The 26,412-nt window shown below is 46.6% G+C and overlaps 1 protein-coding gene and 1 pseudogene across 3 annotated transcripts in view; both read left to right on the top strand.

Moving 5' to 3' along the window:
- The window catches only part of Syn3 (synapsin III), a 382,057-nt gene that overhangs the window by 293,152 nt on the left and 62,493 nt on the right, over window positions 1-26,412 (top strand). For all 3 annotated transcript variants that reach the window (XR_012908665.1, XM_075954797.1, XM_075954798.1), the window contains exon 7: window positions 25,214-25,276. Coding sequence is in view for 2 of the 3 variants with exons in the window: in XM_075954797.1 (XP_075810912.1) it covers window positions 25,214-25,276 (63 nt within the window). In the remaining variant the exon portion in view is untranslated. The remainder of the gene's footprint in view (window positions 1-25,213; window positions 25,277-26,412) is intronic.
- On the top strand, window positions 17,428-17,901 carry LOC142838739 (large ribosomal subunit protein uL24 pseudogene; annotated as a pseudogene).

Below are 26,412 nucleotides of genomic sequence, written 5' to 3'. Positions count from 1 at the left end.
TAGAAGTCGGAGGTCAGTGTCAAATGACTTCTCTGATTGCTCTCTTACTTCTGAACCCAGAGCTCACCAAATAAATGAGCTAGGTCAGCAGACCAATGTGCTGCAGGGACACTCCTCTCTCCATCGCCCCTCCACCTCTCGTCCCAAACACTGAGGTTGCAGATGCATGCTGCTGTGGTTGAATTTTTATATCTGCTCCTGGGGATTTGAACTTGGGTCCTTGTTCTTGCACAGAAGGTATCCCCATAGACCATTCTTTTTTTTTTTCTTTTTCTTGTTTGGTTTGAGCTTTTTTGTTTTGAGATGTGATTTTCCTGTGGCAGTCCAGGCTGCCCTTGAACTCATGATCCTCCAGCCTCAACATCCCTGTGTTAGGATTACAGATGAGCCCCACGCCCAGCTTAAACTAACCTGCATAATTGTGATTTGCACACATTTCATCTTGCATGTTTTGATCAACATAAAAATGCTGTTTTAAGTGTTTTAAGAAATATTTATATGCTGAAACATATCCTCATTATTGTTTGATAAGGCATCTGATCAAGAAGGCTTGGGATGGGACCCTGCCTGGTTACATCCCTTCACAGTTTTGTGTTCATAAAAACCCTTCCGGAAAATGGAGAGGGTTCTTATCCAGCAACACCGTGAGAATTTCTGGCGGGCATGCTCTGGAAGTGGGAGTCCCTATCCTTAGAGCAAAGGAAGGAAAATCTGCATCCTTGAAAACAGGCTCCAATAATGAGGTCTCTTCACCGAGTGTGAGAGCAATCATTTAGGCTCTCTGTAGGAGGTTTGTTAAGATATAATTCACACCTGCTCACGTAAATTATGCAGTGCAATTATGTTTAGTGTGTTCACGGAAACACGCAACCATTTTTAAACCCCTTGTATGGATAGCTGTATTTTTGGCTATTCATTTACCAGTTAATGAACATTTAGGCAGGCCCCATATTTTGACTAATATAAAAAATGCCTTTGTGAATATTCATGAACAAGTTCTATGTAGACATTGCATTTTCATGTTTTTGAGGAGATAGTTATGGGCCAAACTTCTAGGTCAAGAATGACTGAATAAAATGCAGATTATGGGCCTTTAGACCCTTCAAATCAGACCCTAGGAAGAGACCCAGGGAAGTGCATAGACATTCAGTTCCTTGGAAATTCTGAAGGACAGGTAGGCTGCCTCTCTGCCTGTGATTCCAGCAGCATTACCAACAGTGACACAGTTTACCCAGTGATTTCTGCTATGTTTGATGCCTCCTGACCACATGCATTCCTCAATAATCAGCCCACAGAACTGTCGTGGCTACCGCTGCTGCAGAGAGAGGGGTGCGGCAGCCCCAGATGGAAGTGAGGGGTAAATCAGAGCCACCTGACTAGAGCCCAGTGCTTGTCCAGCACCCTGTCTAAGACTGTTTTCTAACCCAAAGCCAAAATCAAGCATCCTGAAAAATACTAAAGTGTTTATGAAGATTGGGGGACCCTCTCCCACTCCGCTATACCCTTCTGTGGTTTCTTCCCCCACCCCCTTTTAAAATTTTACTTAAATAATTTTTCATTTATTTTACATACCAACCAGTTTCCCCTCCCTCCTCTCCTCCTGTCACCTCCCCTTTCCCTTCTCACTCCTCCTTCATCTCCATTCAGAAAAGAACAGGCCTCCCATGGGCTTGCACAAAGCATGGCACACCAAGGTGAGGCAGGACCGAGCTTCTCCTCTTATGTCGAGATCTAGAATAAATGCTGTAAGGATGTGATTAGAGGGCCTGGGCATCCCAAGGAAGGCTTCCTGGAGGAGGTGAGCCCTCGATAGACTGGAAGACAGTGCAAGGAGAGAGACAGCATTTCAGGCAGAGGACCCATGGGCACAAGGGTAGAAAGGCAAGAAGAAGCTGCTTGTTTAGAGGTGAACCCATGGGTTTTATGGCCCTACAACAGCCAGATTATAGAAAGGAAGGACTGGAAAGGGTGAGATGCAAGAGGTGGCTCAGGGTCAAGTGGGAAGGGGGCAGGTCCTTAAGTCACACTAAAAAAGCATTCAGTGCAGTACTAAGCCACACATTCTGACATCTCCCAACCAAAGAGGGAAGGCTACCCTATGAACATTAGAAAGGGGAAAGGCATCCCCAGGAGTCAGTGGAGACAAATGGGCATGCCTGAAATGGCAACAGGGCAGGCTACAGGCCTGGCACTTGAAACATAGAAACATGCAGACTGCTGTGTCCTCTCAGCACCCCAGCCAAGCTCCTGAGCCGGATTTCAGGAAATCCAATAGCCGCCGAAGCCAGGATTGCACTAGGGATTTTTAAAGTAACTGTCAAATATTTGCTTCAATATTCCAGGGCGTCCCTATTTCAAATATTTGTCATGTGGACATGTTCTGATTTGGGATGAGAAAGTGAAGGCAGTGATTGACCCATGTCCACTATGAATAAATAGCTTCCTCTATCCTGGGCTCTGGGAATTCTGATTCATTTCTCTCATCTACCATGTAATAGGCCTCCAAATATATGATGGAGATACCAGATTGTAATGATGGACAATAAACAGGATGGATAGATGAATGGATGGATGGAGATGAGCTAAATGATCGATAAATGACTGATGATAGACAGCTGATAGGTATTTGAGTGATTGAAAGATTTATAAAGATGGTAGGTGATTAGATAGATAGATAGATAGATAGATAGATAGATAGATAGATGGTAGATAGATGATAGATAGATGATAGATAGATAGATAGATAGATAGATAGATAGATAGATAGATAGAAGATAGACAGATGATAGATATTTGAATGATTGAAAGATTTATAAAGATGGTAGGTGATATAGATAGGTAGGTAGATAGAAAGATAGATGATAGATAGATAGATAGATAGATAGATAGATAGATAGATAGATAGATAGATAGATAACAGTAAGGAGTAGGAAACATCATGACTGTTCCTTTACAGACACCATCTCTACTCAGAGTGGAGAGTAGATAGAGGTGGGCAAAAATAACTCAATAGTGTATCCATTGCTTTTCTGTTGCCGTCATAAAATATCATGGCAAGAGCAACTTAAGGGAGGAACAGTTTATTGTGGCTCGCAGTTCTACAGGGACACAGTCCACCAAGGTGGGGAAGACCTGCAGCAGGCAGGAAAAGCATGGTAGAGAGAGCAGAAGGCTCGCTCGTCACATTGTATCTGTACTCAGAAAGCAGAGAATAACAGGAGATGTATTGAGGCCTGGCCTCGACAGACAAAAATACTTCTTACCAGGATAGGAGCATGGGAATTGAAGAAATATAAGTAAAGAATATGAAGACGTGTAAAAATAATAAGACAGAAACCATAGAAAGTATCAGGAGGGCATTCCAGTGACTGAAATACTAAAATCCTGAAATCCTCCTGCAATTATTTTTCCACAGCTTTTATACCCGATGTAAACGAGGGAGGGGAAACAAAGGACTTTATTAACACAATACAAAGGACAACTCACACAGCCAATCACTTTATCACCCTGAGACATCAAATCATTAGCATTCTGTTGTCTAGGTTACGAAGGTGCTCTAGCTCACCTATGCTGAAGATTGCCCCTCTCCAGGTGACCTCACAATTACAAAAGAAGGAGCAGAAGTACATTGGCATATCCTGACCACCTGTCAGGATGGCATGGAGCTACAGTAATTAATTTCAAAAGAACCAAGTAATAGCATCCTGAGTTGGGACGTCACAACTATGCTTGTCAATCTCCAAACTCTCTGACGGTCAGAGAAGGTGGAAATGGGCCTGCATTTTTCAGCCCCCACAGAAATGGAGTCAGGCTCTAAAGCCTCAAGGCCCATACACAGTGATCCACTTTCTTTAATAAGGCTCCACTTCCTAAAGGTTTCTTCCCAAACAGTGCCACCATCTGGGGACCAAGTATTCTAAGACAGGAGTCTTCAAACTACACATTCCAAACTGTATTCAAACTACAACAAATAGAAGCCCAGTGTGGGGGAGCCCAGGAAGTGTTTGCTGGGAGGAGGTGATGCCAGAGGAGGTCCTAAGGGAGCAGTAGAGATTAGCTGTGAAGAGTGGAAAATAGCCTGGCCTTGGCTTGCGAAATCTCTCATCAGCAGCTGAGTGACCTGCCTCCTACTATTTGGCCTGGGACAAGTCACTCCAGAATTATGGAATGATACCAAACTGATGGAATCATGGGGTTAGAACAGAAATGAGCATCCAGTACTTCACGAAAGCCTCGGCGGATGCTTCTCTTCTGGTTTGGGTCCAGCACTCAGAGTGCAGAGGAAGTCAAGTCAACTCATCCCTACAGCAGTCTGGTGTGAGAGACACTATGATGTCTCTCATTGTCCAGAAGAGCAAACAAATACGGGGTAGAGATTCAACTGAAGTCATACAACGTTCTGAGAACAAGCTGGGTTGGAACTCAAATGCTGTAACTTCGTAAGAAACACTCTGAACCACTATAGAAGGTTTTAGGAGATGGCCAGATGATGAGCTTTAAGGCATTGCCTGTAACCCCTGACGAGCTAATAGAGGTAGGAGCCAAACCTATCTGCAGTGGCCTCCCTGAGCCTTGAAAATGCTGTATGCATTACATCAATCCATCAGTAGAAAATGAGATTAAGAAAACACACAAGGACGGTCATTTCCCTTGATTTGGGGTTCATCTCTCTACCAGTAATGCAATCAACCCCTGAGTTACACTGAGAAATAAATAAAAGGGTACCAATTGAGGAAGGTGTTTGCCAAGGGCTTCTGCTCCAGCTAAGCCAAACTCTTCCTGCTCCAAACCCTGGAACAAAAAACAACAGAATCCTGGTCATTGCGCTTGTAGCAAGAAAGAACTCCAGAATTCATCTGCCCCATCACAACTAGTTCAAGGATGAAAAAAACGAAGGTCCCCAAGGGGAGGTGTGTCAGCCAATATCACACAACGGCTTCCTGTTAACCTAGGACTTATCAAACACAGCACAGTCACGCCGTGTCTTGATTATGGCAGTCCTGCTGGGACATGCAGGGTCTGGTGATATGGGGCAGGCACTCACCCTCCTCCTGTATTCCTGTATTATACAACAAAGCCACTGGTCCAAGAACAGCCCCAACACCCTTATCTTCACAGGGCAGCTTCTCCATATCTGCTGGCCCCAGCATCTCTCTGCCTGGCAAACCAGTAGAAGGGGTGGCAGAAACATGACCTTTAGATATCTGACGTGTTTTCCTAGGGAATAAATCAAAGCGCACAAAGCACATTCCTCACCTCATATTCATAGCCTGCCTTTGGTGACATTAAAAAAAGGAAGCACTCTGGCTTACACAAATAAGGCTCTACACTGGAAGGGATGAACCTGATTGCCCTGGGTCTAGCACTGAACTGCCTGCCACTTGTTATATAGTTCGGGGCAAATCCATCATTTTCCTGGTCCTCAGTTCTTCATCTGTGAAACATACATCCTAACAGTACTCACCTCACAGGATGCCAGGAGGATTAAAAGGGATACTGGGTATAATAGTGCCCTACACATAGTAACATAAGAAAAGGCAAATGAACTACAGCAACCCCAGGGAAGATTCGGTTCTCCCAGGCTTGTCCATCCTCCAAAGCCCAGAGTCCTAGACAGTGCATTAAAACCTGTGCAGTTTGTTTACTGTGTTGAATTATTATTCTCTTTTCCTTGCTGGGGGTGTGGGTTGTGGGGACAGTTGATGCTCTCGGCTCTGAAGGCATTTGACAATGCCCTATGACTGGGTTAGCAATTGATTGGGGGAAGTTGAGGGGGGTCATCAAATCCAAAGCCAAGGTCAGCCCAAAGAGACACTGGACTGTAAGGACTATACAGATTGAGCCTTTAGGCCCAGCACACCTGTATATGGTTTCCTGTGGAAGAGTAGGGACCCCCCACGAGGCATAACAAAGAGGTTTGATCTTCATCTTGGCAACAGTGAACATCCACTAAGTTTCTAAGCAGGGGAAGGGGGGGATGTTCCTATAAGGGAATCTTTCTGCTCTGGTGGAAATACCTGTCTTGCTTAGATTTCTTCAGCGACTGCTCGATGCTGTCGAGGTGAAGATCGGATCTATTTGTCCTGGCTCTTTTGGGAGCCCCCTCTTCTGTAGGAGGCTGTGAGTGTAGGGAAGCACTCAGCAGTCTGTACGTTCTAGCTATGTGTATGTTACTGTATGAAACCTATACATACAGTAACCTTCCTAATAGAGGAAAACACACCTTACTAAGAAGTAGAGTTGAGATCCAAATCTGAAAAATATTTTGAGGAGTCGAGGAGCTGGGACAGCACTACAGAAGCATCAGATTCTGTCACTCAAAAACATTGCTGTTTGGTCCACCATGGATTAATTTACACCGATTTCCACCTTTAAAAATATGATGTTGACATAGTAAACATGTATTTGGTCAGGTGTGGTGGCACATGCCTTCACTCTCAGCATTTGGAAGGGGCGGGTTAGAAATTCAAAGCCATCCTTGGGTACATGGGGAGTTTGAGCCTAGTGTGGGTGATGTGACAGTCTGCCAGAAAGGAAGGAAAGGGAAGGGGGACGAAGGAGGAAAGAGAGAGACTGGTGTGCATTAGCGAGTTTGGGGGTATCCTCTTACATTTTATTTCATTTCACTTCCATGTATTCTTCAGACTAGGTGTTCAGCCTCCTTACTTTGGTCCTGACACTGAGCCAGCCACTCTGGTCCTTCCAGGGCATGTGCCTTCCTCACCCCCGGGTGGCCTCTCTTAGCCAGTGGCACCCTCAGTACAAAGAAGTCTGGATGGAGCATATGCAGAGAGATTCTTTTGACTAGAAACTGACTACAAAAGAAGATTGAAAAGAGATTCCCCCTGAGTAACTCTGAGAAAAAAATATAAAGAAAAAAGTTTATAAATTCTCTAAAGCAATCCAGAGGTGACAGGAGAGGCATTGAAGGGCGGGCTGCTCCTTGGTCCAGAAAATACACTCTGCCTACCAGCATCCTCCCATCACACAGTGCTACCTGCTCAAACAGGTCCTGAGCTGGTGGTCCCAGGGTTGTTCACAGTTTTGAGCCTCTTCTAATGTCATATCCAGTGGTTTGGCACAGACTTTCTGATGAGTCTTGTGATATATTACAGAGCTGGGAAGAGTCTCTGCTGCTCAAGCACTGTGGGGCTTGCGAACTCATTCCCATACGTGGCCCAGATGACAGCCAGGCTTCCTTCCTCCCCTGCCTGAGATCTAGATGTGGCTGCTGAGACCTTTGTTCATTTCACAATCTCCTCAGGTCTGAGAAAATTCCCAGTGGAGGGGGAGGGCTTCATCCTGGCTTCCAGGACAGCAGTTCCTACGTCACTCGCCCCCATTCTACATCCAAACTCTGTGTGATTCCTGAATGCATGACGTCACTGCAGATTTAAGGGCATACAGGGCAGTTTGCGATGGAATTGGTCGTCCTCTGTCTGGGTCCCCTCACTGCAGATTTAAGAACATACAGGGCCTACAAAAGCATTCCAGGACAGGCTCCAAAACTACAGAGAAACCCTGTCTTGGGGGGAAAAGGAACATACAGGGCCCTTTGCAATGTGTGGGCTCTGCCTTCCTCTGCCTGGGTTCCCAGCTCCTTCTCCTTCTTCTGTTGCCTGGAGAATTCGAGGCTCAAGCACAGCAGAGCGATTCCTGCTAACTGGGAATAGATTTCTAGGTCTTTGTCCCTCTCCTAAGAGCCTTCAGCTCACCTGGAGGACCTAAGCTTCTCTTTCCGAAAAGAGAAAGATGCCACACCTCACTTGAACTTAGAGAATTGAGAACACATTAAAAGAGAGAGATGTTCCCAGAAACCAAAAGTAGACAATCAATCTGAGCTCAGAGCTAAAGATGGACATTTCGGGGATGTTTTGAGTTTTGTGTTTGTTTAGGGGATAAATGTCCTTTCTAGGTAGAAATATCCTCTGGGCCTTTTTTATATTTGTTGGTCTGTCTGTCTGTTTGTTTGAGACAGGGCCTTGCCATGTAGCTGAGGCCAGCCTGGAACTGTCAATCCTCCTGAAGCAGCCTCCTGAGTACTAGAGTTACAATCGTGCACCACTATACCCGGCCTCCCCTCACTGTTTCACCATAAGCTGTTTGCCTCATAAAGTAATTCAAGCTGGTAAATTAAATAAGGGCAGACATTGAATGGAACCTGGTAGACACATAAACACTATAGAAGGGAGAAAGAAAAGTCTTAAACTTCATTGCTTCGTCTACCATGGAACATGGAGGAAACTTTATCTTGCCTCTTTACTCTCCCCTGAGGGCTAAAACAAGGACAAGGCAGGCTGCCTGACTCCTTGGAAAATGTGGTGTGTGTGTGTGTGTGTGTGTGTGTGTGTGTGTGTGTGTGTGTGTGTAACTCTTTCCACAAGAATGAATGTCAGTCTAAGCATGTCTCTGTGTCTGTCTGTGTGTCATTTTGTGGTGGTGCATGTCTGGTTGTCTGCACGTGGCTAGCTCTACACGTCTATGTGTGTTTGCATTTGCCTGTCTGTGTGTTCTGGTGTCCCTCTGTCATCAGTGATGCTTCTGTGTCTTTCTGTATCAGATATAATCTGTATCCCTCTTATTGAAGGACGGTAAAAGGAGGAGATGATGTATTTTACCTGTGACATGTATGGCATGTAGATGTACAGGCGTGTATAGGAGCAAGGGTGCAGTGGGGCTCACAGAAGCCGTAAGGGAAGGTACACACTGCCTCTGCAAAGCAGGTCATCTGCTTTCCTGGTTTTGTTTTCCATCCTCCCAATGGGCTCCAGACCCTTCTTGCAAACAAAGAGAGTTTAAAAATTGCAGTGCTTCCTGTGTTCCCAAATGTTCGGAAGGTCGCGATGAACTTGAACGCTGGCAGCTTGGATACCCAGCCCGGCTGCTGTAGCAGGAAACCACCAGCCCACTGGCTGCCACCACCCATTTATATAATGTGCCCCAGAGGACGGAAACAAGGAGCAGCTGCCGTGCTCACTGCGCCCCAAACCAGGAGTCGGTGACGCACCTTCCATGGGAATGGGAAGCCTGCGTGAGGCACAGATGTGTCCTTTGAGGTCTTCCTCCAACTAGGTAAATGAGAAAATGTGCTCTCTTTTTCTGTTGCCATAATAAGCTGGCTGAGACAGCGTGATTTTACAAAGAAAACAGGTTAAACCAGGTGATTTACAAAGTAAACAGGTTAAACCTGGTGATTTACAAAGTAAACAGGTTAACCCAGAGGCTGGTCTATTAGTTCCTTAACTCGTTGTTGTTACAAAATATCTGATAGAAGCAAGTTACGGAAGAAAAATTGATTTTGACTCACAGTCCAGGGGATATGATCCATCACAGTGGGGAAGACATGGTGGCTTTTGCCATGACAGAAGAAGTTGGTAGCATCAGGCTACAACACAGGCCTCTGCTGGAAGGCCCGCTCCCTCCCCAGAGATCCACGTCCTCTAGTGAGGCCCCACCTTCTAACAGTTCCACCATCTTAAAAAGTTGCACCACTGCTGTTCAAACATATGCGCCTATGGGGGGACATCTTGCATTAAACAATAGCAACTGGGAAGTCCAGGCAAGGGTCTGGTGCTCACTTGCCCTTTCTTGGAAAGCAGGTGGGCCAGGGGAGTGTGGCCAGTGGGCTGAAGAGGTGGTGCTAATGGTGGCTCATGTTATAACTGACTCTCAGTTACTAACCTAGTCCCAAGAGAAACACTTTAATCCCCTAAAAACTTAATCTCCTCTCAGAAACTCCCAGCACAGTCACAGTGACAAACACATTTCAGCGTGGCGTTGGGTGGGACAAACTGCATTCACACACCACAACAGCACGTTTGCCTGGAAGTTCATACCTACCAACCAGGTATCTGCCCTTATCATTTCCCCAGGTCAGACAGAGATAGATATCAGCATCTCGATCATTTCTACACATTTCCCGAATATCTGTTCTGTGTCCTTTCTGTGCACTGCCAGGTATGGGTAACAGTTAGAGAGAAAGCCTCCCTCCCAGCTTTTGGGGGCACACACACACACACACACACACACACAGAGAGAGAGAGAGAGAGAGAGAGAGAGAGAGAGAGAGAGAGAGAGAGAGAGAGAGGAGACACAGAAAGAGACAGAGACACACACACAGAGACAGAGAGAGACAGAGAGAGAGGAAGGGAGGGAGACACAGAGAGGTGGAGACACAGAGAGAGAGGAGAGAGAGGGGGAGACACACACACACACACACAGAGAGAGAGAGAGAGAGAGAGAGAGAGAGAGAGAACAGACAGAGAAAGAGAGAGGACAGAGAGAGAGGAGAGAGAGGGAGGGAGACACACACACAGAGAGAGAGAAGACAGAGAGGAGAGAGAGGGAGACACAGAAAGAGAGAGAGAGAAGACAGAGAGAGGGAGACACAGAGAGAGAGAGAGGGGGGAGAGAGAGAGGGGGGAGAGAGAGAGAAGACAGAGAGGAGAGAGAGAGAGAGAGAGAGAGAGAAGGAGACAATCACACACACACACACACACAGAGAGAGAGAGAGAGAGAGAGAGAGAGAGAGAGAGAGAGAGAGAGAGAGAGAGAGAGAGAGCAGCTTGCTCCACTCCAGTACACCCACCCCAGGCCTTCCCCTAGTCGTTTGCGATGAGCAGGCACCTTTCCAAGCCTTGACTTCATACTGACCATCAAATCCCCAAGCCGGGGAGGGAACGATGATGTCACTGTCCCTGTACTTGAGAAATACAACCATCAGTCTTGGAAGAGGTTGGCCTTGATTATGGCAAGGGCAGCTTCGGGGGGGTGGGGGCAGCTTTCATTCACAGAAATAGCAGTTTTAAGGATCTAGAAGGCTGCAGTGTCCTTGAAGTCAGGAATCGTGGGACTCGTGCTAAGGCATAAATGATTACTTTGAGCAGAATCTCCTCAGGGAGTTGAGGGAAACCCTTGAGGACAGGTGGGCCTCCTTCCCTGTCCCCTCACCATGCTCTGCACATCTGGCCTCCCTGTATCTCCCTCTGTGTAAGGATGTCACAGTGTCTCTCTATTGGACTAAGTTCCATGAAGGTAGGGCCAGTTCACTGATGTATCCCTGACACTGAGCTGAGAGATCAATCAATGTGAACTGGAACAATGGGTGGGGCTGTAGCACACGTGGGTTCCGGGGATCTAGAGATGAACCCTGGTTTCTCACCTGCGCCTGCCTGGTAGCCAGGCTGGGTGAGTATGCTGAGTAGCTTGACATAAGCTAGAGTCACGTGAAGAGAGAGACCCTCAGTTGAGGAGTTGCCTCAAGCAGATGGTCCCGTGGGAAAATCTGTGGGGTCATTTTCTTGATTAATGACTGATGTCGCAGGTCCAGACCACTGTGGGCAGTACCACCCCTTGGCGGGTGGCCTTGGGTTGTATAAGAAAGCAGGCTGAATTATCAAAGAAGCTTCCTCCTGCAACAGGTGAGAACAAACATAGAGACCCACAAGAAGCATTGCACAGAGAGTGGGAGACCTTGGAACACACAAGTCTAAATGGGATGTCTCCCCTCAGGGCTCAGGGAACCATGTGGAAGAAGAGGCAGGGAGAGCTCAAGAACTAGAGGGGATGGAGGATGCTGAGGAAACAAGGCCCTCTAAATCAACATGAGCAAAGCTCATATGAACTCACAGAGACTGGAACAGCATTCACGGGGCTGCATGAGTCTGGACTCTTTGTATACATTATTGCTTCCGGTTTAGTAACTGTTATGAGGTTCCCAAGTTATGCAGATGAGTGGGTCTCTGATTCTTGTACCTTCTCTTGGGCTCTTTTCTTACTGTTGCTTTGTCCTATCCGGTTACTATGCGATAGCTTTTGTTTTATCTTATTTTGTTATATTTTTAAAAGATGGATGAATGAAAACCTAGCTACTAGGGTAAAAGATTAACAACTGAACTGTCGTTTATACCTGCTGGGCGGGGGAGGTACATCAGCCACTCCAGGGAGACATATCTCTAGACAGACTGCCACTGTGTGCTGGAGGGGGCATGTTTGCATTTGCTCTTTGGCATGCTTCTGCTTGTGGTTCCATTCACCCTTCTTTCACCAAATACCCAGCCCAGCCCTGCCTTTACCGATTGCTCCATGGCCAAAGTGAAGGGCAGAAGAGAGGTCCCACTCTGGGGAAGGGCACTCATGAAAGAAAGTCTCCTTCACAGCCACTAAATCGCTGGCACTTAGTTGCAAAGTCAGTCAGTGATGACCAAAACACATGAGCAGGGATTTTCTGCTATGCTCTAAGCTGAACTTTCTCACAGCAGTGACCATGGTTCTGTTTCCTCTTGTACATAAAACAGAGCAAAACCAAAAACTTTTCAATGCCCTAAATCTTCCACAAGAACACCCCAGCTCACTTTAAGAAAGAGACTGGCAGAGTAGTGAAGGCCTTCATCCCAGCTACTGTGGAGTGGAGGCACGGTTGAAAGTTCAAGGCCAGGCTGTGTAACTTAGCAAGAACTTAGATAGTGGCAGTGTACTTGTTCAGCACCCATGAGGCCCTACACTCACTTCTGAAAAGCAGAAAGAGAAGAAGAATGGCAAAGGAAGTGAAGCAGAAGCCAAGGAGCCACCCTGCCTGAGCTAGACCTCTTCTCATACGGAGGGTACTCTAAACACAGCCCCCAGCAGCCCAGAACAAGGAGCCGTCAGTGGTCAGAGCCTTGCTGTTTCTGCTCATGCTCATCTGATTCTCCCAGCTAGGAGAGGTGGGTCTCCCTAAAATGAGAATGAGAGGGGAAAGAGGAAACCCAGCCCCACACCCTTCCCAGTTGGGTCTTTACACAGAGAACTGAGAAAGATTTCCATAAGTGATGATTTTTTTCTATTGAAGCCACAAGTTCTAGACTTTGGCATTGGGAAGACCCAGATAAGTCTGAGTAGGAGCATTCTTCAAGACAAAGTGGGCTTTCCAGCCTGCTGATTTTCCAAAGCTATTGACATAGCTGGACTCATCCAGCCCAGCTGTGCAGAGTGTAAGCAAGCAGGGCCTTTTATGAGGTTTGTCCCCATCCCAGCCATGTGCGTACAGGGTTTGGTCCAGCCTTTCTGTAGGGATGTCAGTAAGATGTCTGAAGCAAGCAGCTGGTGTGGGAGCCAATATTACCACCCTCAACTCCCCCTGCAAGGTCCTGGTGCCTTAGAACCTTCGTGAGGGCTTTAGTCGGGATCTTTGTTCTGAGTTTCTCAATTTTTCTGGGTCTCGGATCTATCCTCTTAAGTTGGCTATCATAGTAGAGATCTTGATGAGTCACTGGGTGTGATGAGTGAGTAGACCCTAAAGTGTGCACAGGATGAATGTGAGCCGGAAGCACAGAGAGATGCCCTGAGACTGACTCTTTGCTTGCTGGAGAAGAAAGACAGAAGTTACTCCAGCACTGTTGGGCCTCCAGTTAGACAGAGCTGCTGAGAGCTGTCCCCTGCCCGACCTGATGGCAAGTGACCCTTTCCTACCCAAGGTCAGGCATGAGAAGGAACTCGTGCTTCAGTCTGCACAATAATCTCCTTAGAGAAGAAAACTGAGGCCCAAGGCTGTGATCATGGCACTCTTTCCAGTTCAAATCCTTTATCTCCACACATGGTGCTTTCATAGTTATTGTTAAAAAGATTTAAGGAAAGGCAGAGAACACTTTGGAAATAAGAAAATGGAAGTGCAAGTTTAAAAAACAAAGCTCGGAAGTAAGCCTTCACTCAAGCTTAACAGGCTTTGATCTTTATAGGAATTTAATTCTCTAAGTCAATAGATTAATCCCTTTCCTTTTATAAATGGGTCAATTTCAGAAGTAACAAGATTTAGCTACCAACATAGTTAGGTAGACCAGTAATCTCAAACCTGCACCTGCATCAGCTGAGCATCCTGTTAAAATGTAGGACCTGAGCCCTCAATCTGGAGTGTAAATGAGACATGTGATTGATGATCTACAGATTCTACAACTGCACATTGAAAAGCAAAGATCTAAGGCTAGAGATAACTCAGCCATGAAAATGCTCACCATGCAACAACAGGTCCTGAGTTCAAACCCCAGAATCCACATTTTAAGGGTTTGCAATCCTAGCACTGTAGAGGCAGAGGCAGGCAGCTATCTGGGGCTTGCTGACCAGTCCGTTTATCCTAACTGAGGAGCTCCAGGTCAAGGAGAGACTGTCTCCAAAAACAAGGCAGACAGATAATGAGGAATGACATTCGAGGTTGACTTCTGACCTCTACAAGTTCATGCACTGACATATATGCACACACCTTTACATGCAAATGGGGAGAAAGAGACGGACAGAGGGAGCAAGAGAGAAAGAGAGCTCTAGACCCCAGGCATTCCTGAGAATGGTCCTGCAGAGAGAGGCTATCAAAAATGATAAACAAGATGTGAGTGAGGAAACACAGCCCACCTACCGATTCTCAGGCCATCACCAGGCCATCCCCCCACACCATGTTTTTGAAACTCTCCAACTCAGACCTGTTTCACCAGGGGGTACACTAAATTTCAGAAAGGAACTGCTAATATTGAATCCACACCCCCGCAACACTTTACAGATGGGGCCTCAGTTTCCTTTGTCCCTAGGTTAGATAGAGATATCTTTGAGTGCACTCAGATAGGTGAGCTAAAGGATTTTGGTCCATTCAGAGCCATCAGTTCCTCGAGTGTGAGCCTACTTTCTTGCTGAGATCTCCCACTCCCAGTCATCTTTCCATGTGTTGGGAACTCCACTCACAGTGCTGCCAGGGGTCTCCAAGTCCCAGTGGCTGAGATTGTCCTGTTTGGCGAGTGATTTAGGGGCTTTGGCCATTATCCCTTGGTCCATTATGCGCTCACTGAATATTCAGTCCAGAAACCTTTTGGCATGTCCCACATCTTCAAAATGAAACAGGGAGCCCATACTCATTTGCCTGATTTAAAGGCATCTAGAAGGTTTTTTTTCCCTAATGGAGGGAATCACACCATCCATCTAAAATGAGGAAACCCCACACTAAGGAGCCAAGAGAAAGATGGAGACCTAAGTTGAAAGGGTTGACATATTAATGGTTTGTTTCTGCCCAGCCCTATTCCACTTGGAATTTAATTCAGAAGCCATGCCTCTCTGAAGGTTTGGAGCTAAGAGGAAATGGCTTTATCCTAGGGGAGAACGGAGCCCCCCGCCCCTCCTCCTCAGACACTGGTGTGATCTCACTCCCATTCCCTCCAGCCTGTAGACAGTTACGGAGAGGCTGCTCTAGGCTGGGTCAGACCTGGGCTGGCTCATTCATTTGGCAGTTGAGAAAGCCTCTGCTTCCCTGGGTTTTTCTATTCATAGAGAGCCAGCTGCCATCAGGCAGCTTGTCTGAACGAGGAAGGGCTCAGAGGCAGGACAAGATGTCACACTTGGTCTGGCCAGTGGGCAATTCTCATGAACCTATCATCACAAGGCATCACCTATTCTCTAGACTCCAAGCCTTGAACCTGTAATTGTCCTATCTCAGAGGTAGCCAGGAGGACAAGACTACAGCCTCAAGTCCAGTAGGTAATTGCCTGTTCCCAGACCTTCCTGACTCCTACCCATTACTGCTACCTTCCTGCTAATCAGTATTCTGGGTGCCCTTTCCTGAGTGAAAACTGAATAGTATCAGCTCTGTCTGGTGCCTACCACCTGCAGGTTGCAGCCTGAGACACTGAGTCAATTTTTTTTTTGGTTTGGCTCCATGCCCTGTTCTCACCCACTCCATCATTTGTACTCCTACCTAGCTATGATATTCATTCTGGGACTCTGGGGGTCCACACTGAGTGAGAGAGACCCTGAAAGAAATGGTCTGTGAGAGTGGAGCGGTAGCTCAGTTGGTACAATGCTCGCCACACATGCATAAGGACCTGATTCCAAGCATCATCGTAAAAAAGCTAAACATGACGGCACACACAATGCTTGAGTTGAGGATGCAGAGACAGGAGGATCCTAATACTCACTGGCCAGCCAGTCTGGCCAAATTTGTGAGTTCCAGATTCATTGAGAGACCCTGTCTCAAAAAATAAGGTGGAGAGAGATTAAGGAAGATGCTTTCCATGTGCACACATGTGTGCAAACATGAACACACACGTACACACATAAAATGACTTGTAATGGAAATGGTCAGACACACATGAACACAAAGTAGCCCCCGCACTATTCCTGCACCCCTGCTCAGCTCCAGTTCAGACCCCATCTGTGACCACGCCAGACTCACTTCCACATCCAGACCGCACGGGATTATTTTAAAGAAAGTTCAAGACATTCTGTCCTTTCATCTAAAAACGCTTCAACATGTGTTCCTGAAAGAAGAAAAGACTTCATTTTTGGAAACTCTAGGTTTGGGTAGGCAGGGAGGCGGGCAGCCAAAACAAAGTAACCAGATTTGTGGTTTGGTTTAAATGTGTACATTTTATAAACTCATATTTTTAGCATAAACCCCCTGAACATGCAGAGAATGCAGTGACTATGTGTCTACCCTCATTTAGAGAGAGAGCAGTAACAAAGTGAGGTCGTCACTGAGCTTAGATACTGGCTAGCCTCTCCCTCGCAGGATTTTTCCATGGTTGGCTCTGATGGTTCCTGAACCTTCTGAAGTTTCACTTTTATGTCATTTCCTCATGGATACATCTGCCTGGAATGGCCCTTTCTTTATTAGGCAAACTGACTCTATCTGCAAAATCTAGTCCAAATACCACCTTGCTCGTTGTCTGTGATAACCTCTTCAATACTCCTTTCCTCTTGAAGCAGCCAGCCGGACTACGCAGCTGAGTTGAAATCATTCTTGTGTGATCCACTGCTCCATTCGTCCCATGATTCTCTATAGAGTAAGGCCTGGGTCACCCCTATGACTCAGGGCCAATGTGAGAAACAGTTCAGTCCTCAAGCATGGATTTGGCTTCAGCATCAGCTGAACAATTGTTTAATTAGGTCTTAGGGTTCTGGTTCATGAGTCAGAAGTAGCAACACTGTGATGGGGCTCATGGGAATTAAGTGGGATGTGTCTACTATAAGGCTGAAGCAAAACACAGCTGGCCACCAGGAGACGCAGACAGATATGGCTTCTCGAATCAGACATCCTCTTAAAACGTTCATTAGCCAGAGACCTGTCTCACCCTTCAGCACAGGCCCTAGCCTCTGCCTGGGTCTCGGTTGTCTCTTACCTATGAAAGACACTAAAAGGTACCCTTGACATTTATAGTATAAGAGGTCATGCCCAAGTGGGCGGGTAACTTAAAGGCTACTTGCTGAAGGATTTCCTACATCAGGACTGTAACTCATCAGCAGATTCTTGCCTAGCATATATGAAATCCCTGAATTGAGCCTCAACATGGCCAAATATTGAGCCAGGCATGTTACATGACTGGGAAAATGGATGCAGGAGGTGTCCAAGGCCAACCTGGCCTCAGTGGGACCCAGAGACCTTCTCTAAAAAAAAAATAAATAAAACTTTAGCTCTTTCCTCTTGCGGCCATCGCTGGATTGCAGCCGCCAAAATGAAGTTCAATCCCTTTGTGACCTCTGACCGGAGCAAGAACCGCAAATGGCATTTCAATGCACCTTCTCACATTTGGAGGAAGATCATGTCTTCCCCCCCTTTCCAAAGAGCTGAGACAGAAGAACAATGTTCGCTCTATGACCATTCGAAAGGATGATGAAGTTCAGGTTGTCCAGGGACACTACAAAGGCCAGCAGATTGGCAAAGTGGTCCAAGTGTACAGGAAGAAATACGTCATCTACATTGAACGGGTGCAGCGGGAAAAGGCTAATGGCACAACTGTCCACGTGGGCATCCGCCCCAGCAAGGTGGTGATCACCAGGCTAAAGCTGGACAAAGATCGAAAGAAGATCCTGGAAAGGAAAGCCAAGTCTCGACAAGTAGGAAAGGAGAAGGGCAAATATAAGGAAGAAACAATTGAGAAGATGCGGGAGTAGGGGCGTCTCATACAGTTTGCATTAAAGACTGCTTGAGTAATAAATAAATAAATAAATAAATAAATAAATAAATAAATAAAACTTTAAAACAATGTCCATTAGCTGGAATGGATGGTAAGGTTAGGGTATTTGGGGTTGATTTTCAGAGAATGCCATTTCTGTTGCCCACAGAGAACTACGTGGGGTCCAAATGCAAACATGTGTGGTTCACATGCAGACTCGGATCCCACAACAATGGTGTGCACTTCATTCCTTTTACAGACAAAGCACCTGGGAGGTGAGGGGGTGTCTTAGTTAGGGTTACTATTGCTGTGATGAAACATCCATGACCATGGAGACCCTTATTAAAAAAAAAAAACGTAACTGGGGCTGGCTTACATTCAGAGGGTTAATCCATTATCGTGTGAAGGGGAATTATTGTGGTGTGTAGGCAGACATGGTGCTGGAGAGGCAGCTGAGAGTCCCTCATCTGATCCACAGGCAGAAGAAAGAGAATGGCACACTGACCTGGCTTGAGCATTGGAAACCTCAAAGCCCACCTCCAGTGACACACTTCCTCCAACAAAGCCACACCTCCTACATACAACATGACCACCACTACTAATAGTGCCACTCCCAGAGAGCCTAGAGGGGCCATTTTTATTCAAACCAACCAAGGAAGCTAAAAAACCTTCCGAAAGAGACTCCTGTGGGAAGATAGGGTGCATATGTGGTATAGTTAGACCATGGCTAAAGAAAAAAAAATTTTTTAAACATAAATAAAAGGATAGGACAGGAAGAAGGTGAAAGGAGAGGAAAGAGCCATGGGCAGCCCAGAAGTTTGGGGATCCCGAGGCGGCCTATCTTCAGGAGCATGAAGGTGGTCTCCTGTATCCTGCCCCTTCAGGATCATTTGGCTCCTCCCCCTGACAAACTCTTCCACTGAGGATGTCCTCTGCATGTGAGCAGCAACTAGAGAGTCCCTGAGGTGGTAAGGGTAATATCCTGGCAGCCTGAGCCTACTGTGAACCCTAAGCTCACACAGGTGAGAAAACAAGGAGAGCTTGTCCACAGGCAGATGCTGCCAGCCTGTGGGTTTGCTTCTGGCCGTTGCATTTCTCAGGGCAACAGGAAATGTAAGAGGAAGGAATGCTTGCTTGTCGGTAGGCATGATCAGTTTAATTATTCCAAATTTGCTCCCAGTATTTTTCCAAGACACTAAAAGCAGTGGGAGGTAGGGTGAGACAGAGGTGGAATTATCAGAGCAGAGAGACCACAGGCACTCAGCAAACACCTCCTAGGCCTTCCTGAGTGCCAACCCTGGGCCTGGTTAGTGTTAGAATTAAGGAAGGCAGGGGAGGTGCCATGCCTATCTTAGGCATCCAGGTGCATGGCAGGACAAGTGACTGGAGATGTTTGTGATTGTTGTTTGTGATTGGATGTCAGAACACTGGCTATGAGGTTAAGTCTGAGGCCAGATCTGTACCTTAGGACAGTCTTCAGCTCTCAACCACAATCGATAACAGACATAGACTCCTCAGTTGTGGCTCCCCTTTCCTGCATGACTCTAACCAGAACACTGTGTGATCATATGATGAGTGAGGGAGCTTAAGCAGCAGGGAAGGCCCTGGTTTGGGTTCTTCCACAAGCCTGCCTTGCAGAGCTAGCCAGGACCCACATAACTAGTTAAAACCCCCCTCCAAAGACCAACTTGGTACCCCCTCTTAAAGGTCCTGATGCCTCAACACAAAGCTAGAGACCAGGCTTCCTCCATAAACCCTTGGAGACATACTCAAGCCATAGCAATGTTCAGCAAGGATGCAAACCTTCACATGCATAAATCTCCATTACCCAAAGTATAAAGGGAATGCCTTGGGTAGGAAGCTGCATAGACCATCCCCAAGCACCCACTGTAGAGTTCCAGCTTCAGCGTGAGGATGTCGTCGATAGAATGCTGGCCTTGGCTAAGCCTGTTGGACTCCAATCTTCCCAAGGGAACACCCTGCAAGAACACAGGGCCGCCCCACTTATTTTAGCTTATTTGGGTACTATTGAGTAAGGCCTTATCAGGGTGGAGAATCTCTTTTCAAAGATGGATCTGTCCCCTTTCTAACAGGATGTCAGGCCTCTTGCCATGGGGCAGTGCTGAACTCTGGAGTGTCTGGGGCCATGGGACCGGGAAAAGGGTCCCTGAGAAGCCATCCCCAAGGAAACTAAATAAAGCTATTGTTGTGAAGGGAAGAGAAAAAATAGCCTAGCCAACAAGATGTTTTCTGTCCTCTGTGACCTGTCTGTGCTTGGGGAGGGGCTGACTTGTGGCAAATGGGTGGAAATAGGAACAGCCCTTGGGATCCATAGACACAGTATGGAGGGGAAGGAACATGGCAGAAGAAATGAGCAGCCATGGGCCAGGGCTGAGTGGCTTGTTCTCCATCTATAGTGGTGAGGAAGGAGAGAAGCTAAGGCACATTACACAAGTGGTCCCTGGTTCTACTCCTGGCTGGAAAACCATCTTAGTCAGGGAGATGTCATTTTCATGGGCGGACTCTTTACATGATTCAGGACTTTCATTTCTGGAGATCAAATGACTTGCTACAGAAACCTATAACAATGTCTCTAAATTCTGCATATCTCTCCTTGAAACGCTCCAAGTCTAGCCCCTTGGAGATGAAATATAGTTCAAAGGACGTGTGAGCAAAAGTGTTTAGTGGGATTTGGTTTGCAGTAGCAGGGAAGGAAGAGGAGAAGGAGATGGAGAGAGAGAACCATACACATCTTAGTTCATCCCCAGGAAAGTGGCTCAAGTATTGCAGGACAGATGTGGTGTGGGACAATGGTCTGTATTCAGTCACTTATATTTTAAATAAACGCTGATTAACCAGTAGCCAGGCAGGAAGTATAGATGGGACAACCAGACAGGAAGTAGAGGCAGGTCAATGAGAACAGGAGAATTCTGGGAAGAGGAAAGCTTGGTCTGCAGTCCTGACCCAGCCACAGAAGAAGCAAGATGTGACTGCCCCGCCAAATAAGGTACCAAGCCACGTGGCTAACATAGACAAGAACAATGGGCTAATATAAGTTATAAGAGTTAATAAGAAGCCTGAGCTAATGGACCAATCAGTTTATATCTAATGTAGAACTCTCTGTGATTTCTTTGGGACTTAACGATTGCGGGAACCAGACAGGACAGAAACTCAGACAACACAGATGCACATGGAATGTGGTGCAGCTATTGCAATGACTGTGTTAGGACTGTGCCTGTCACGATGGAAGGCATGTGCATGATATAATATGCAGAGTTGTAAGAGTGGGCAGAGGTGTAGTTCAGTGGCAAAGCAGGCCCCTGGGCTCCATCGCCAGCATTGGAAAAGCAAGTGAGAAAGAGATACGTTTGAAAAAATAAATGCAATGCCAACTATTTATATGCAACAAGTATGTAAAAAGACAGATGTGTGAGCAAGACGCAAAAGCACCTAGGCAGGTGAGATTGGCCATCTGAGCTAGAAAAGGCATGAATAACAGATGCCAGAAAAATATATGACCAAGGCAGAAAGATGGGCTGAGAAGATGGTGAAGTTCTTGCTGCATAAGCATGAGAAACTGAGCTCAGATCCCTATCCTCCACATAAAATCCTGAGTGTAGCAGCAGGTGCCTGTAGTCCCAGCACTGGGAAATGGAAGCATGATGTGGGATTCCCCTCTGTATGCTGTAAATACCATTGGTTAATAAAGAAACTGCTTTGGGCCTATAATAGAGCTATAGGGGAACAAAGCTAGGTGGGGAAAACTAAACTGAATGCTGGGAGGAAGAGGGCGGAGTCAGAGAGAAGCCATGTAGCCCTGCTGGAGCCAGACAGAACTTTACCTGGTAAGCCACAACAACGTGGCAATACACAGATGAATAGAAATGGGCTAAATTAATATGTAAGAGTTAGCCAATAAGAATATAGGGCCGCCTTTAGGTTATATCTTTCAAAGTCTGAATCCATCAATAGATTAACCATTGCTTAGGTCATAGCCCTTGCAATCTAACTGACTGACAATGCCCTCACAGACACATCAGAGAGAGCTGTGCTTTACTGATTCCTTTGGTGTCTCTCAATCCATTCAAGTTCACTACCAGTGCTAACCATCACAAAGTCTTGACACTGGAATTACCCAACTTGGAGCACCCAGACAGTGTTCCTCCTGGTGTGGTCATGATTCCCTTGGGTTATGATTTCATCTTGTTCCAGCCCAGATCAGCTGGCATTGTGGAGCCAGAGCCTCTAATCTCCTTTTCCATCACCCAGTTTTCCTGTACCTCTCCCTCTTCCTCCCAGAGTTAGTGCAAGTGCACACACACACACACACGTGTGTATGTGGTGCATGTGTGTATGAAATTGTAAAAGAATATGTTTTTAAAGCACAAAAGCTGGGCCGGGCGGTGGTGGCGCACGCCTTTAATCCCAGCACTCAGGAGGCAGAGGCAGGCGGATCTCTGTGTGTTCGAGACCAGCCTGGTCTACAGAGCTAGTTCCAGGACAGGCTCCAAAGCCACAGAGAAACCCTGTCTCAAAAAAAAAAAAAGCAGAAAAGCTGAAGTTTAAAGAGGCACAATGTTTGTTAGAAATTATATGATGTTAAGGTTATGAATAGATGCAGGGGAAGAATAAACACAGAATCCGTGCACTGGTTCCCTCTAGGGTGGGAGGGAACGGCTTACATCAAGGAAAGAATCATATCATGGTTTTCAATTGCTTGGGCAGTGTTTTGTTTCATCAGCGTGATGGCCCAAAGCTGCTCTTGAAGTCTCTTTCAGATGGGAATTACTTTATAACTGTTAAACCAACAAATAATAACCACCAGAAATGTTCTCACCGCTTATTATCGGGTACAAAGAGTGGGAAATAAAATTGGATATGCACTGTGCTCTCAATTTCATAAAAACAGAACAAATAAAAAGCAACTATTGGGCTTTTTTTTTTTCTCAGACCAGCAGACGAGAAGTCTGGGACAACTGTTATTGCCCTTTTTTATACTTAATAAGTTATTACAATTTATTTCCAAACTTTTCCACTGACTGAATATTGCTTTTGGTATCGAAATCAAATGTTACTTCTTTATTTAAAAAGACAAACTGGTTCACCTTGAGTACAGGAGCATGGTAATATTTAGGCTGAAATAGGGGGAAAATTATCCAAACTGAGCTCGGGAATTACCGAACCCACTTGAAGTCCTCAACTCTCGGCTGGCAAAATTTTCTTATCTGTAAAATGCTTAAATAACAACAACAACAACAACAATAGTAATAATACTGAGTGCCTCCTCAGATTGCCTCAAGAGGCATTGTGGGAGATGATGAGATGATGTATACCTTGCTTTTTTTTCCCTCTCTCATTCTTAGGACAAAATACTAGAAACAGACACATAATGGAGGAAGGATTTATTGTGGTTCACCGTTTCCTATGGGTCAGTCCATCGTGGGGAGGGGGTGTTGCCATGGCTCCCAATATCGTAGAGAGGGAACAGAGTGGCATTGGGATAGTAAGGGGCCGGGGCAGGACATAGTTCCCAAGAACAAGGGTGTTGTCCTCCAACAAGAACCCACCGCTGATGTTTTACCAGATCCCAGCAGTGCCATCCTGCTTTGAGTCCGCCAAGGTCATCCATTGACCTTGATCAATTAGTCCACCACTGATCATCCATTAGGTCAAAGTCTCACGGTCTAGTCACCTCTGGAAACACACTCACAAACACACTCAACAGTGTGCTCCATTCATCTCTTAGGTTTGTCTTAATACAATCAAGTTTGCACCAGAGTTCGTTTGGTGGTTTTGTGACCCACAGATGACCACTGGGCAAGATTGTGTCGTAGATACCCAAAGGGAAAAGATGAGCTCCCAGGGGACATTGCTGGGAACACCTCAGTGTCGACAGGGTGACAGACAATCTGTACAGCCTAGAGAAGGGGATGTGATGGCCCCTGTTGCGGGACAGCATGATCCAAAAGGAAGAGACTGACGTCATTGCTATGTGGCAAGGAGAGATAAACTTTGACCTCAAGCAAACCAGAATAGACTCTTACAAACCAAGCAAACACTCTTCAGATGACATCGGAATGACATGAAAGGAACAAATCAAAGCGCAGATGTGAGAGCATTGGTTTCCTCTCAGTCTCTCCTCCCGGCACTCTTTATTTGTATCAGAGGGAGAGAGGACCACACCCCTCCAGAAAATGATGCTGACAGAACAGATTGAAGCACAGATTCTGTATTCAGCCTTGTGTTGGCATTAGAAATGTCTGAGAGACTGGCAATACAACAGGGCACCAGGCAGGCGAGGACAGTTGCCTGGAAAACAGTGCAATGCTCCGACGAAGCCACCGTGGTGAGGCTACGTAGCACAGTGCCTAGAGGACATGACTGATAAATGCTAGCAGCAGAGTGGCCTTGAACTCCTGCAGTGCCCGGAAGAAAGCTAGGAGTTGTAAGGAGACTTGCTAGGCACTGGAGTATTATGGGAGGCAGAAGTGTGCAAGGAAAATGAAGCTGCCATCCTCTGAACGCAAAGCTTTAGAATTCCCGACATGGGACTGAAGAGATGCCTCAGCGGTTAAGAGCATTGGCTGCTCTTCTGGAGGACCTGGATTCGATTCCCAGCATCTACAAGGCAACCCAGAAACATCTGTAACTACAGTTCTACAGGACCCAATGCCCTCTTCTGGCTTCTGTGGGCTCCAGGCACACGTGCGGTACACCTACATACATGTGGGCAAAGCACCCATGAACATAAACTAGGAAAGAATTCCTGTCATTTTCATGACCATTCCATGTGTGAACACTGGTATCATCCCCATTTTGCCAATGAGGAAACAGGCATGGATCCATGTCATGTTTTGCATGCAGCTGCACTAGGGTAAAGCCAGAATTTTATTATTTTTTATTATTAATTTTTTTTCGAGTCAGGGTTTCTCTGTGGCTCTGGAGCCTGTCCTAGAACTAGTTCTTGTAGAGCAAGCTGTCCTCGAACTCACAGAGATCCTCCTGCCTCTGCCTCCCAGGTGCTGGGATTAAAGGTGTGCACCATCACTACCTGGCAAGTCAGAATTTTAAATCAGTTGTCTGGAACACCTCTATCTCTACAGACTGTTGGGTGCTCCCAGGCAAGCTGGTTCTGAGAGCCCAGGTGCGCACAGGTGTTCTGGAGCACAGGTTGAACACCTGCAGAGCTTTCTGTGGGGATCCCTGACAACATTCTGTGAGTGAACCTTCCTACAGAACAGACAGCCCAGAGCCTCCCCACGGCAATGCTCTGAGAGTAATACTGAGTGATTTCCTCTTGTGTCTTTCAGCTCACGGCCCCGCACTTCCCCGTGGTGATCAAGCTGGGACATGCCCATGCTGGCATGGGAAAGGTAAGGTTTGAGAAGTGCTTTGCATACAGTCAATATAGCCACCTCTCCCCAGACTACCTGATGCCCCTTTCCCACTGGTACAGCCCTCAGGACTCCCCCAGACTGTCTGCAGCCCCTCCCCACTGGTGCAGACCCCTAGGACACCCCCAAACTACCTGCTGCCCCTCCTGCACTGATGTAGTTCCCCCGGGGCTCCCACAAACTATCTGCTGCCCCTCCCCACTGGCACAGTCTCCGGAAGAGAGTATTAGAAGTAATCTACAATCCACCTCCCTCTGCTCCCAGCTGACTCCCCAGAGCTTACACTGACTGTCTCTCTCCTCAGCCTGAGCTGTGAACATCACCTTCATTTGATAACTTACAGTTCTCCACGGTTATAACTTAAGAGACATGAAGGAAAAACATTTGCTGACAATGACTCTTTTGTGTCAAGTAGCTATTATCTTCTAGTGCCATAAGCTCCTGTCTTATTTGTCCCTTTATCACCTGCTGGGCTAGCACCACCGAAGTGCAAACAGCACTCCCAGCAGGAGCCCTGGAGTCAGCAGGCTTCTGCCAAACTAAACAAAGTACTTTAAACAGTCACAGATGACATCCAGGGCAGCTGTACTGGTCAGCTTCTCAGTTGCAAGTCTCAAAGCTAAACTTGGTTTTGGACCCCTGACTGAGGTCTCTCTTCTCAACGTCATATCCCCTGGGAGATAGCTTGGGTTCATGTACCTATCTCCCATGAGAGGAGAGAGAGATGGGTGGGCCCCAGACAAGAGGAAAATCCAATCCTAGGATTGTGTGCAGTGGGGAGCTATAACAAGATACCTCTTGGGCCTCAGCAAGAACTAAATGACAAAGGAGGGGAGGGGCCTTGCCTTGACCAGCTCAGGCAGCTGTACAATTCTTCACTTTATATCTATATTCTTCTCTACCTGCCAGACTGCCCCCCCCCCCGGATCCCTTCCTACCTGTGCTCTTCAAATTCAGGTGGCATAAGGAGAGGGTCAAAGGTTTAGGGTGAGGCAAGGTAGGGTGGGGCAAGTTCTAAACCAGCCCCTTTGGGCTTCTTCATCTGTTAGATGATGGTTCTAATGAACAGCCTCTAAAGTGAGTCTTTCTGTGTGCATCAGCCTACTGTCCATGTG

Source organism: Microtus pennsylvanicus, chromosome 20 (assembly GCF_037038515.1).
Source record: "Microtus pennsylvanicus isolate mMicPen1 chromosome 20, mMicPen1.hap1, whole genome shotgun sequence".
NCBI classification, from domain to species: domain Eukaryota; kingdom Metazoa; phylum Chordata; class Mammalia; order Rodentia; family Cricetidae; genus Microtus; species Microtus pennsylvanicus.
This window is presented reverse-complemented; position numbering and strand designations above follow the sequence as displayed.